We start from the raw sequence: 13,652 nt of genomic DNA on the forward strand, positions 1-13,652 counted from the left end.
TCAAAATGTGTTTTTCTTGGGAAAAATTCTCCCTAGTCCCTACTTCAATGTATCTTCTCTGCTACATTTTTTTTAACTTTATTTAGGCTTATGCATCATGGTTTTGATTATACTTTATAAATACATTAAAAATATTTATATTTACTTTGCACACACCTTTTGTACATAGAAGCATAATGTATTCTGAAATCATAAGTGTCAGTATCCAAATGCTGTCTCAATCAATATTCTTATTCAGTGAAAATAAACATTTTTACTTTTGTTTCCCTAATTCATTCCCCAACATTAAAAAAAGAGACAACAAACTGCAACAGTCTGAGCATTTTAATTTACCATATTTTGGATGGCTGTAAGTTTTTGTATTTACTGCTGCTGAAAAATACTTAGTTTTTTTTGCTATCACAAACAGTTGATGATTTTCAGTTAAAAGATTGACTAGAGATGCGGAGGTTGATAATTCCCTGAGTGTGGGTGGAATCTGGGAAAAGAATTTTTAGAAAATAAGCCTGCTTTTCCACAGGAAATATATGTTTTATATATATATATATATATATATATATATATATATATATATATGTATGTATGTATGTATGTATATATGTATGTCTATATATATGGCATATATTAATATTATATTAATATTATAATATAATAGTGAGAAGAATATTGACAAAGCTTATCTACTAGCAGTATTTAGCAGAAAACAATCTGTGATCTGAAACACTGCTCAGTTGAGCAGTCTTAAATTTGACTATTCATCATGAATGGAGACTTTTTCTACAAATAACTGGATTGCAAGGTTCTCTGTCTTACAAAATAGTTAAATCGCGTTGGTGGGTAGTCTGTCGTGATGTTGATCACATATCTGCTTGCATCCAATGCCTCAAAACTGTTTGCCTGAAAAGCCCTTGGATGGAGTCCATTTGTTCTCCAGTTCAAATGGCACTACCCAGGAAAGCAATTCTACCATGTGCTGAACAATGCCAGTGCCTGTTAACTCCAGTTTGAGTGAAGAGGCACAGCCCTTCTTAGGAGATGCAAGGTACTATCAGCACAGATTCTAAAGCTGAAATTCAGTTCTTTGCAGAAGCTCTGCACAAAGCCTGTGTATCATTTAATTCTTCAAAATGGAGCTCAGAGTGGATTTGAAGAAGCTGATAGGCTTTTTGCTCTCTTGTCTGCAGAGGGCTGAATTACACCCCTCGTGAATATACACAGTCAAAAGGCAACTACACTGCCTCAGGAAATACACTATATTCCTTTGCTTTGACTAGTATAACTCAGTTTCAATTACTGATGAAAACTCTTTGATATTATGCTGATAAAAATTGTTGTACATTTTGCTCCCTTCCTATATTACACATTGAGCTTCACTCTCATACTGTGATATAATGTGCAAACTGAAAAGTGAAAATGCAAAAAATAGATGTAGTCCTGCAGACAAGAACAGGCCTCCCTGGTGGCACTGTGTGTGAGGGCCTGTGTGTTGGTGAGGCTCCTGAAGCAAAGCAATGAGTAGGTGGAGAAGCAGAATTAAAGGAATGTAAAACCAGTAATGGGGAAGAGATCTTGGCAGGAAGCAGGATTGGAAGAGGGCGTTGGGGCTGAGGAGGCACAGTTTTGATACTGATTAGCTTTAAATCAGGTGAGCTAGCTAGCTTTTCCCTACAAAAGAAGTTCTGATTCTGAAGTCTAAATGCATGAGCTGGTCTATACACAGCACAGAAATGTTTTAGAATTTATATTATGTAAAATACCCTTGGTGTGTTTTAAATTTGTGTGGATATGGCCAACACCCAGAGCAAGGACCTCATGGATTTGTGATAGTACCAATAGCAACCAAGCAAACACTAAAAGTAATTCAGAGATACTTTTTCAATAAGATTACTTCAAGTCATGTTTCCTAAAAAACCTCCTAGCTGAGTTAGTAAAGGCAATCTAGTGGATATTTCTGAGTTTAGCCTACTATTCAGTCTTTCAGTGATTTCTCACATTGTTGAAACATTTATAGAAGTAGCCATTTTGATATGTGAATTAAGAAAGATATGCATGCAAGTAGGTCAGATTTGGTGTTAGCATTTTACTGAGCTTTTTCTGTTAAGCCTGTAATTGGATGTAGGCCTTCACTGAAAGGATGAGGCTGTTATCTGTTACAAAGAAAGGGTTAGTCTCAAAAACTGATATGATCCAGTTACCAGTGGAGCAGTACCTCTGGTGCCCAAGTAGAATCCACATTTCTATGTATTATGTGCTAAAAACCATAGTAGAGTCGCTTCAAAAAGAGTGTAGTTATGAATAATTTCACCATTGATTTATATATTGCCTAATGAACAGTGCAAATTCCTATGTAGACATTTAGGTGCTAAAGAGGTTTTATAATTAAAATATTAATATGACTATCAGATTGAGCTTCCACTGAAAGAAATCAGGTTTTGTTATACTAGAGCTTACCAAGAATTATACCAGAGCTGAGGACACAAGTTGTTTGGTGTCAAAATATTTTAGGGTTTTATTAAAAGACTTTAAATTGCGCTTCTATTTCTTGCCGTGATCCATTGGCATTGGGAATTGTATTCTTAAGTAGCTCCAGACAAAAGAAGTCAGGCTGAATCACATGTTCAGGTAAGCATAAAGCTGCAGCTGCCACTGGGATAAATGCCTACTTTTAGTGTCCTTGGACCCTAAATTGATTTAGTACAGCATAAGCACCTTGTACTCTTATTTCACTAAGTAATTCTCCTATAATCCTCTTTTTGCTGGGCTTATGACTACTGAAGGTGTGTTATGTCTATTGGTATCACACATCAACATAGAGAAAGGCATGATCTGTGTCCCTCTATCTGGGACAAGTTCTGGCCTTGAATGCAAGGACACTAATGTATAAATTGAAGTGCTGAAGCTTTCCTATAGTGCAGCCAAGAATTGCTGAAATGATCCATGGAGGAACAGGACCATTTTCTGCAGACTGAAAGCCTTACAGTTTGAGCAAAAGTTAGTTTTAGAGACCTTCCCTTGTTTAGCATGAGTATATGGCACTGTGCAAGTGTCTCTCTGTACCTGCATTTTATGAAAAGTGTGCTAAACACTCCACTGTACAATATTGTCTTCAGTGAAGAGGGAAAGAATAACAGAATACCAGATATTAGTAATATTGTTTGTATTCTATGAGAAGGAACCCAGATACTACAAAGATGAACTCAAAAGAAGTAGTATTATAGTCCAGAAAGAGGTCTACAGGTATTAAAGCCCCTTCTCTCCCTACCTTGAGGAAAAAATTCTCCTTACAAGTCCTTTGCTTTTACTTTATTGCAGCCAGGGCTCGGTTGTTCCAAGACTACATCCTGTGTGTGACCTTGTGGAAATTTTGCAGAACTGGCTTGCCAGAGACACAAGCATTGAGAGTAGATAGAAAACATGTATCACACCAGCTTTCTGTTAGAAATCTTCCTAACTAGACTTCTTCTCCTTTGTATTAATAGGCTGTTTGATCCTGTCTTTTCCCACAGCTTATTGTCTCCTTCCCCATGGTTTCTCAGCCTTTGCTTCATTCAATACCTGTCCTTCTTATGTTCCTAGTTTCTGCCCTTGACTATACCCCTACCATTGCAAGTATCACAGAGTTTCTCAATAGCTGTCTTTAAACTGACCCCTTTGTTTATTATAGCTTTTCTCTTTCCCCTGTATGTCTATTTACAGTGTAAGCACTTCAGGATAAGGACTATCTGTTTGGGTTTGTAGAGAGTCTAACACAATGGATCACGGTTGTGGGGCACCATAATGATTAGTTAGGATGGTAAGTCTCCAATTATTAGTTCTCCCCAACGTTTCCCTCATTGGAAGGGACACGAAATTAGAAAACCAGGTATTTCTATGTTATTTTGATTTATAATAAAATTGTCTTTTGTTTTTCATTGGTTTTTAAGTTTGAAATTGAATTTGTTGGCACAGCAGGTGTTGTAAATAATTTTGTAAACTGCCTAGGGCTGTCTACATCATAAACTATTGCTGAATTATCAGATTATGAAAATAGACAACTCAAATGAGAAAGTGTTTAGAGATAAGTAAAATGTGAATTCTTCTGCCAATTGTTTTTTGTTTTGTTTTTTCTTCTTCCTTTTCTGTTTCATAGCACGAATTATCAAAACAAAACAGTGGTGTGAAATGCTTCCATGTTTAGAAGGAGAAGGCTGTGATTTGCTAATCAATAAATCAGGCTGGACCTGTACACAACCAGGAGGACGGATAAAAACAACCACGGTAGGTGACTTCTCTGTTCTATACTTCTTCAATTTCTTATTCACTTTGGCTTGTTTCAAAACAAGTGAGATTTTTAATTGTTTTTCAGCACTTTTATGTAAAGTTTATTGCCTCATAATTAATCTGTGTGCCCAAGTGTGCATGCTGAAATACACAGTAATATCACAAAGTACAACACTGGAAAAGATAACAAAGGAAAATGTATAATTCCCGTGGTTACTAAGAGTAGATACTGTATCAAGGTTTTCTCCTAAGACACCAGTGGCTTAACTAACATTTGTATCCAGCCTGAAGACAGTATTTTATTCTTTCAACATATACAAACTTCTGCTACCTTAGTGTTGGGTGAAAAATTTAATGTGTGGTCTAACAGGGTGAAAAGAAAGCTTTCTCTGGGAGTTCCAAAGAAAATATTTTGGCAATTCCAGCTGTACTGGAAAAACAAGTTGCTCAGATAGGTCTTTGGTTTTCAGTGAGATCTACAGAAAATATAGGGAAAGATCCCTTTTCCCAGCTTGCTTTGGTCCTGGTTTGTTGATACATCCCTCAGTTCTCTGATTAGGTATCTTGGGGCATATGCTTGTGGTGAAGCTGAAAGCATATATGACTGTAATAGTTTCTAGGGCCTATAATGTATCAAACAGATTTCTAGAAAATGTTCTCAAATGCCAGTAATTCTTTGACTTAATAAATGGAAAAAATCTGAAGAGATATAATAGAGCAATTTTCTGCTAACTTGCTAGGCCTCTTGAAATTATTTCCCCTCCTTATAATCTTTTTTTAGATTTACAGGGAGCTGAGTGTAATTTAAATAAGTGCAATTTGAAGAATATTTAGTCTTAAAAGTACTTATCACTGAGGACTAAATTAATGCCCATCATCCCCTGCACAATTTCTCTGTCTGAGCAGGAGACAGACAGCAGTATAAAAACTTTTATTGTTTTAGAATGCCTGTATTTGAAAAATTAACATTATTTCACTTTTTTTTTTTTAAAAGGAGATTTGATAATGCTTTATAAGATACCTAAAAAACAAATTTTGTGTCTTGTAATCACTGTTTTTATGTATCCAGATATATTCCTCATGGACAGGGCAATAAAAAACTTGTCTCTGAGGTCTTACTTAAATATAGTTTGTCTTTAGATCTTTTGCATTCAAGCTATGTAAATCTTTTGCATTCAAGTTATGTAAGAGTTGTATTAAAAAAAAAAAAACAACCCCAAAAAAAACCCACAAAAAACCAAAAAAAAAACCCCAAAAAAAGAAAAAAAAAAACCAACCAAAAAGCCCAAAAAAAAAAAAACCAAGGGAAAGAGAAAGTTTTTGAACATTAATGCCAACATTCAAGGGCAAGGAGATCTAATACCATAAGTTTGTCATACTTGGAATATAGTCTTAAATCTTGTTAATTCAGGGGTGTTTTCTATATCTGAGGTAAACGGAAAACCCTTGTACTGTGACACATTACCAGCTGTCATTTTAGCTCTTTATTTGATGTTTAATGCTAATGGCATGACTGAGTAATGCAAAGTAAGCAGAGGATCTATCCTTCAGTTTCTGTCTTTAATGAAGTGATTCAGATATGCTTTTAGATTAAACACCAGAAGCCTGATTCTGAACTCTTACTTGTCCCTATAGCTCTTTAATGCTATTGACATGAATGGAATGACTCATGAATTTGATTAATGTAAATGAAATCATAATCATGCCCCATCAGTAAAATTAAGACCATGGCAAGTGTAATATTGTAAAACAGACTCTCCTCACACAGATACATCATTGTCATTGGTAAGGAAAGATTTTGCCAGAGAGACAAGTGCAGAACAGCTCTGAGCCCTCATCTAACATCAAGCAGTCTTCAACAGTTGGTATCACACATGCAGACACACAACAAACACGCAGTACTTTCCAGTCAAGCCAGACTAGCAACTCAGAAGCTCTGACTGCAGAAGGGAGAGAGGGAAAAAAAGACAAGAAGAAAAACAAATACAAAACCCTGCCTATAATATAGTATTAGTAAAATATTAAGAATTTTTTAAGAAAATGTTCTTTAGCTACTTGGTTGAAGAGTAAGCTTTGTACCATGGTAATCAATTTGGAAACTGTGTTGTGAGACGACTCCATGAAATTCATGACTGCAATTAAAGAAAAAAATTCCAACTGAAACACTAAGAGGCATTATTTACTGTAGCAATATTCTTAGATCAAGAGCTGCTAATGCAGTATCTGCTGTTTCTGCTCCTAAGCCGCACACGAGTTGCCATGCACTATCATGTCATCATGGTAATGAAGTGTACTAGGAAGGACTTCTGGCTGAGAAGGGTCAGAAAAATGACCACAAGATAATATGGGGAAAAAAATGTCCAGACATGTTGAATTAGTTACTGCACCTGTTCTGAAGTAGATATAATTTTTGACCACAGCTCCAGCAACATCTAGATTAGGTCCTTCTTTTTTTAAACTGTCAATTTTATAAAACACATTCATTAATATCAGCAGCTCTTTCCTGCTTGCATCTAAAAGATATTTTTGGCAGTAGGTCTTGAGTTATCATTCTGATAGTAGACCGTATAGCAGAGATATCACTGATAAATGCTGACAATAATTTGTCACTCATACTAAAGTCAGAACAGTGTTGAACTCTGATGGACTGAGACCAGCTGTTGTGATAATACCAGCTTTTCACATTGATTCCAGGAGGTTTTGTAGAAACACAACTTTTAAGTACTGGGTTTAGAAGCAGCATGTGGGAATTTAGGACTTGTAGAGACTTATAGATGGCATGAGGTCCCTTTTAAGTGAGAATATACTTTAGGACTCATAGTTAAATATGGTTCTTAAAAAGAAAGGAAGAAATAGGATTTGTGTTCTGTAGATGAGTTAAGCATTTAGTATTCTTTCTATGAAAATTCCAAGCAAACGGCAATTGAACATATTCATTGCTGCAAAATAAAACTGCAGTTTCTGTAAAATGTTTGGAAAGGTCTGCTGCTTTTTACTTTATATTTTGTGTCAAAATTGTTTACACATTCTATGCAGAGCCAGATTTTTCAACTGGCTGGCACTTTTTGTGATCACCTCTGGAAATAATGCAACCAAATCAGAATTCTCTTCTCACATGAGTAGCAGTGTTCTATATCCATTTTGTGCTCACTTTGCACAGCTATAAATGACTACACAAGGTGCAAGGCAAAGGAAAATCAGACTCAAAGTGTACTCTAAATGGATCTGGATGTCACTTCTGCCCTGTTGTTCTTTCTACAAGGTGTGAATGAACCAAAGATTTTTCATCTGCTAAGAGGCTTTTAGAATTGAGGACTGACTGGGCTAACTGCCAATCTGTGTATTAAGAGGCTGACTGTCAATACAAGGAAACAATATGGCAACTTGCAAAAGAAGATAGCAAGAGAATACTACACAATTGTTAGCAATTTTAACATACTAAGTGCTTTCATGTAACAAATGTCCTTACAGTCACCAGTCACTTTAAAATCTCCTGCCTTTAAAAATTTCTTCTCCTTTTGCTATCCTCATTACTTTCTCAATTAATTATTAAAATTATGCTATATGATTTTTAAAGATATTTTATAGATTTAATAGTGCCAGAAGATACGCCCTTTTTTTAATAAATTGCTGAAGGGCCTTTCCATTTTATATTTCAAGTGTAAAACAATCGTATATAGATGAGAAGATGCACAATGTATTGTTTTTACAGGGGAAATTAATTTTTAGCACCCAAGTGTAGATATGTTGTCAATGATCCATCACTACCTAATTGTTACTTAATTAATTCCTTCTTCTACATAATGTGATTTCAATGCACGGAGCTTAACAGAACATTCATGCGCCAGTTCCTCAGTAGCTAACCTTTTAAACCTTTGTGATTTTACTGCTAAATTAGCTGAAGTGGGAAATTAAGGAATATGGAGAAGCTAAGAGAGAGCTCACAGTGGATAAAAAGTGTAATTACTCTGACACGGAGCTCAGTGCTTAGCTAGTAAAATTTACTAAGGATCTAGCTCCACCAAGGGACCTGACTTTCTTAATAGAGTTTACTTACACACAGAGCAACTTATCATTAATATAAATGCCTCACCATCAATAAAAATGACATGCTGGCTGGGTTGGAAAGGCAATTTGTTCCTTACCCTGAAAAATACAATACATATTTGTATTGGCTGTAATTTAAATAATAATTTTTTTCAGCAGAGCTTTATCATACATATATGTATGATTAAGGTAACTCAGATAAAATATACTGGTATGATTTTCAGCATTGACTTATGAGCAATGTGTTTTCACTCATACCATTACATTCAGGTAAAAAAAGAAATATATATATGTATATATGTATACACATAAATATACACATATATATATATATATATGTTACATTTTTGTAACATACTTGAGAATTTACTTTTTTTTAGACTCAAGATCAGCTGGAAATATCCTGAGGCCATGGTCTAGTGGTCTGAGCTTGGGAACTGGGAGCCAGAAACTCCTGAGCTCTAATCCTGGCTCTGACAGTGACTCCCTCTGTGGCCTTGGGTAAGTCACTGAATCTCTCTGCCTCAGTTTCCCCAGCAGTAGAAGTAAGATTTACAATTCTTAGCTCCATAGGTCAGTGAATTTGGGAGTCTTGACTTAACATTTTAAGAGGTTTATCAATTCAGATTAATTTAGAAATAAAAATACTGTTATGTATAAATGTCCTTATTGGTCATATTCCTGCTGTTGTTAGGTATTCACATAACACTGGTATTCCTGTATTTAGCCTCGCCTACATTCCAGCTCTGAGTCTTTCTAAATGTGCATTTCACATCTCCACAGCTCAGCTGATTTCATTTGGTTAAGCTGGTTTTGGAAGTATTTTGACATCCTGCCTGTTCTAGTTAAGGATTCCAGGTATTGTATTCCAGGATACAATACCTACCAAAACAAACTTTCAGGCAGTACCAGATTAGAGCATGTTGCATGCATGCCATGCCAAATTAATTTTCACCCTTCCCCTTTGTCAGAAGTGGTCAACTTATGAAAGAGATACAATAATACCAATTCTTTACACATCATAGCTGTGTGCTCCGGTGTCCACTCTATTGATCTGTCAGCAATTCATCTACTAAGCTTCTTCACTGTCCAAATTGTATCAGGAACACTACATGTGGACCAACATTACAGAGGACACTTTTCAGTGGGCTGGTTTATCCCCTCACTCCAGTCCAAGTATTAGCTTTTAGAAATAAGAAGGAAATTAGGATCCTGGATTCTGCATTGTTTAGTCAGCTGTTAAAGAATCAGGATCTTTGGCTGTATTTAGCCTATGAGACTGTCTTTGCTTCAAAGCCTATGAGTTTACACAATTTGAGTCCCTATGTCTTCTCTGTCTGTTTCTTTTCTGTGTGTCCCTCTTCATGACGGCATGCCCTCCACTGTCTTGTGAGAGGTCTTAAAAGCAGCAGAAAGGGCTCTCACAAATACACTTTTGTGGTGAAATAGATTATTAACTCTTTTGGGTCATGCTCAGATATACTCACTCTTAATTTCTAGTTGGTTGTCTGGAAATCTGGTTTAAGAAAACCTCTATTTCCACAAAGAATAATTTGCATTCTTAAGTCACTCTGACCGCCAATTTTGTGAGCTCTGAGACCATTGCTTCACCAAGAATTATGCATCATAAAGTCCTTTAAAACTAACTCAGGTCTCAGTAGTGTGCTTCTGAAACTGATATTTGATTAAGGTTTTCTGGGACCACAACACAAAACAGGAAATTATCCTTAAATAACTTCCGTATGTTAAAACATTGATGTGTTCTACTTTTCATAGATACACACCAAACTGAGAAAGGGTAGAACACGAACACTTTCTGCAGAATAACTTTGCCAGATCTTGTTGAGATCAGAAAGTCATGATATCTGCATCTGTGGCTGTACATATGAACTGGCAGAACTAGGTTACTTTTAATTAGCATCTTGTTCTAATGTAACAGCTTATCTATAGAATCAGTCCTAGTCAATGTGCAGTGCTTTAACTGAGCCTTTTAATAGTTTGTATTAATATGGTGTTCTTCTCAGTAGTATTAACATAAATTATGAGAGAAAATACCAGTTCTTTACATGTTATAGCCATGTGCCTCAATGACCACTCTATAGAGTGTGCTACAAGGCCTAGATTCAATCTATTTATTTCCATGGCTTACAAGATATTTTAATGCTTAATTACTCTCATTGTTTACAAAAGGTATCCTAACATGCAAATGTGTCATCATTGTCACTGTTGGAAATAGATTATTTTCTATTAATTTCCAAGAAAGGTAGTATGGGAGCTGGGTGTTGCAATTTTCAGAAAAAGTTTAATATCATGTTTCTAATTCTTGTCCCTTTAGAACAGTCCCTTTAGACAATTTACAAGCAGAGTGGTAGGAAGGCCTTTGTGGCCCTATGTATTAAGGACTACATGCACAGAGAAATCTAAATAGAAATAAAATCCTCATAAAGCTGAAGCATCTCATGAAGGGGCCATACTATTCCTTCAAAATAAACAGGTTTCCTTGCAGGTTAGTAATGCTTCAGCTAGTACAGTCTCTTCAAAGCTGTGCATTTCTTTGTCATACCAATGTGTTGAAACCTGCACATTCTATTTTCCATTATCCTTATCAAAATACACTTCTTCACGTCAAATAAGTAATGTTCAAGTCATAAGCCAAAATGCTAGCAACGATTTTGTGATTTTTGTAGACTTTAGGTTGAAAGGATCTGTCAGATACTTAAAGAACCACCTTAAAGAGATTATCTGCCTCTATCTGTCATGAATGCTGAATACTGGTTCTATTGATATTCACTGATCCACAGTGCTTGAAAAGAGAACAAAATTTACGCCAAAAATAACTTGTAGTAAAATGGCATGCAAAGTGAAATCATAATTTGTTAACATCTGAAATAAATCCTTGGAAGAAATTAGGTAAACACAAGTTTTGTTCTTCACTTTTAAATGTGCATTTTCAGATTGTAATGAATTATAGTATACTAATTTCTTTTGTCTTTTTAAAGTTACAGAAAATATGAATGCTCACTTCTGCATGGGCTATTTCAAATATATTGCAATTACTGTGTAAATAAATAAACAGAATTTTTAGAGAAAGAAGAATTATAGACATATATTTTCTTTCATGTTTCCTATTGCTTAACTCATATTCATATTGGGTTTTCTAGCATTCAGTCCAATTTTACTATGCTAAGTTAGAGACTGGCCAGCTTTAGATTCAGTGAGGTAAATCTAGTTTCTGATTAATGCTGATCAACTTTGGCTTTTCTTTGTTATATAGATTAATCTATATTGAAAGCCATTACTGCACTGTAAAATGAGCTACATTTTGATCCGTTTGAGGTCTGAACTGTTAGTTCAGCAAGTAAACAAAAGCTGTTTCTACCTAAGGCAATAATAATAATTTTCAATCATCTATTTCATGGGTTTGAGCAAACACCAAGCAAAAGCTTTTTTTTTCCCCTATACTTTGAAACCAGAAGTCTGAAATGTAAATAAAACCATATCTGTAACTTGGCAAGTTCATTGACTACTATATCATAGTATGAAGGCACACAATAAATTGTGAATGTCTAAGAGTATTCAAGTGTTCAAAGGCTTTAAAAGCTGCATTTTGAGGAATGTCTAAATTGTTAAACTGGTCCTGATAAAAAACTTTCATTTGAAATTCTTTCCAATTTTCCAGGACACCAGTAAAAATTATGTTTTTATATGGGGCTAGGATTCTCTTTCATCTTCCCAAAACAAAAAAAAAAAAAAAAAATAGCCTATATTTAAAAATGCAAGGCTCAGGGTATAGAAAATTCTCACCTATATTGGATAGTTCAGGTATCTGCCTGGAAAATTTGCAGGCCCATTAAAGAATGTATATGAAGACCCTGATACTAGATTTTTTTATTATTGTTTAACACCCTGGTCACCATTTGCATTTAAATAAACCTTTCCAAATACTGAAATAGCAACTGGTGTAAGAAGTAAACATGTTAAGAATTAGCACTGAGATAGACTAAAAGCATCAGATAAACCAAATTCCCATTAGTAATAGTAATATTGGAGCTTTTTGTGTTTTGACAATTCTAAGAAAAACAGACATTCTAACTGTGATTTAGTTTCCTCAACTTATCATTTTAGTGCATTCAGGTACTTAAAGGTATTGATAGCACAACTGATCTTGCACAGAGTGAACATCTGTAACATAGAACCTATAAACCAGTGTTCTTGTGGGGTGTTGGCTGGAATTCAAGCAGAAGGTGCTGTTCACTTATTCTCTGTGTTAAGCAACTGAATCTCATTCCTCATCTGCTAGATCAAATAATTTGATACAGTGCTGTCTGCTCCTACCATATATACTTCATGATAGATTGATATTGTCTGAAGCTACTAATTTCTTGCATGAATATGGGTAAAATCAATTTTCATTTAATAAGTGACTGCAAAGAGAGACTATCAGGAAACAAACCTGGAGATTAGTTGTGCAATTTCTTGCACGAAGTAGCACAATACACTGTAAGAAGGGATTCATAGATGCTGAGTGCCATATGGTTGAACTGAAGGGGACTATAGGATACATTGTACATGTGGAAGAAATACAGATTTGATAATGCAAACAAGGAAGAAACCTGGAATGACTAACCCAGAACTTGGTATATAGTTTAAAACATATTTTTTGTGGGCATGTAATGTAAACTTATGAAGGCTGAAAACTGGTATGTGATACCAACACCAAGAATTTAAAATGCTAAAATTCTTACACACCCATTTTGCACAATAAAAATGTTCACAAGTGTTAGAAGCTGAAGTTGTTGCACATGTATATCAATTTTGGAACATTTCCATTTTAAAGAATAGCCACAAAGATTTCTGTTAAATCATGCAATGCAAGCTAGAATTCTTGGACTGAAAAAAACCAAGCAGTGAATAAAGAAAATGAAAATGGTGTTTTAGCTCAGGGATTTTTATAATAACATTTGACAAATTATTTCTTAAAACCATACTTGAAAATTAATTCAAAAAGGCCTGTCATATTGAAAACTGTCATTTCAACAAGATGCTGATGAAGGACCTGTGAACAGTGCATAATAACACTTAACAGGAGTGTATTGATCTAGGTCGAGGTGGCCCAGGCAGTGACAGACTTGTGAAAAGTCTAACAGTATTTTATTAAGAATGGTTTCAAAAGCATAAAAAGTATTAAGCTGTTAAGTGTTATTGAAAATCTGTGAAAGGTAGACTCATACCAGACATTTCTGTTTTTCAGTATTCCCCTGCTATATTTTAATTAACCATTTGGAATAGAAATAGTCAGTAACATTACGTCTGCACATAAGTTTCTTTACCTTGGGGGCAGACCT

At 35.1% G+C, this 13,652-nt stretch overlaps 1 protein-coding gene across 25 annotated transcripts in view; it reads left to right on the top strand.

The window, feature by feature from the left end:
- The window catches only part of TAFA5 (TAFA chemokine like family member 5), a 466,608-nt gene that overhangs the window by 317,811 nt on the left and 135,145 nt on the right, over positions 1-13,652 (top strand). For 20 of the 25 annotated variants that reach the window (XM_064422128.1, XM_064422126.1, XM_064422127.1 and 17 more), the window contains one exon: positions 4,130-4,257. The exons of 1 other annotated variant lie outside the window; for it this stretch is intronic. In XM_064422128.1, the coding sequence (XP_064278198.1) occupies positions 4,130-4,257 (128 nt within the window). Of the gene's footprint in view, positions 1-4,129; positions 4,258-8,687; positions 8,809-13,652 lie in introns of all 25 variants that reach the window. 4 more of the 25 variants (XM_064422136.1, XM_064422135.1, XM_064422137.1 and 1 more) reach the window with 1 other exon arrangement.

This window comes from Passer domesticus, chromosome 5 (assembly GCF_036417665.1).
Source record: "Passer domesticus isolate bPasDom1 chromosome 5, bPasDom1.hap1, whole genome shotgun sequence".
Lineage (NCBI taxonomy): Eukaryota > Metazoa > Chordata > Aves > Passeriformes > Passeridae > Passer > Passer domesticus.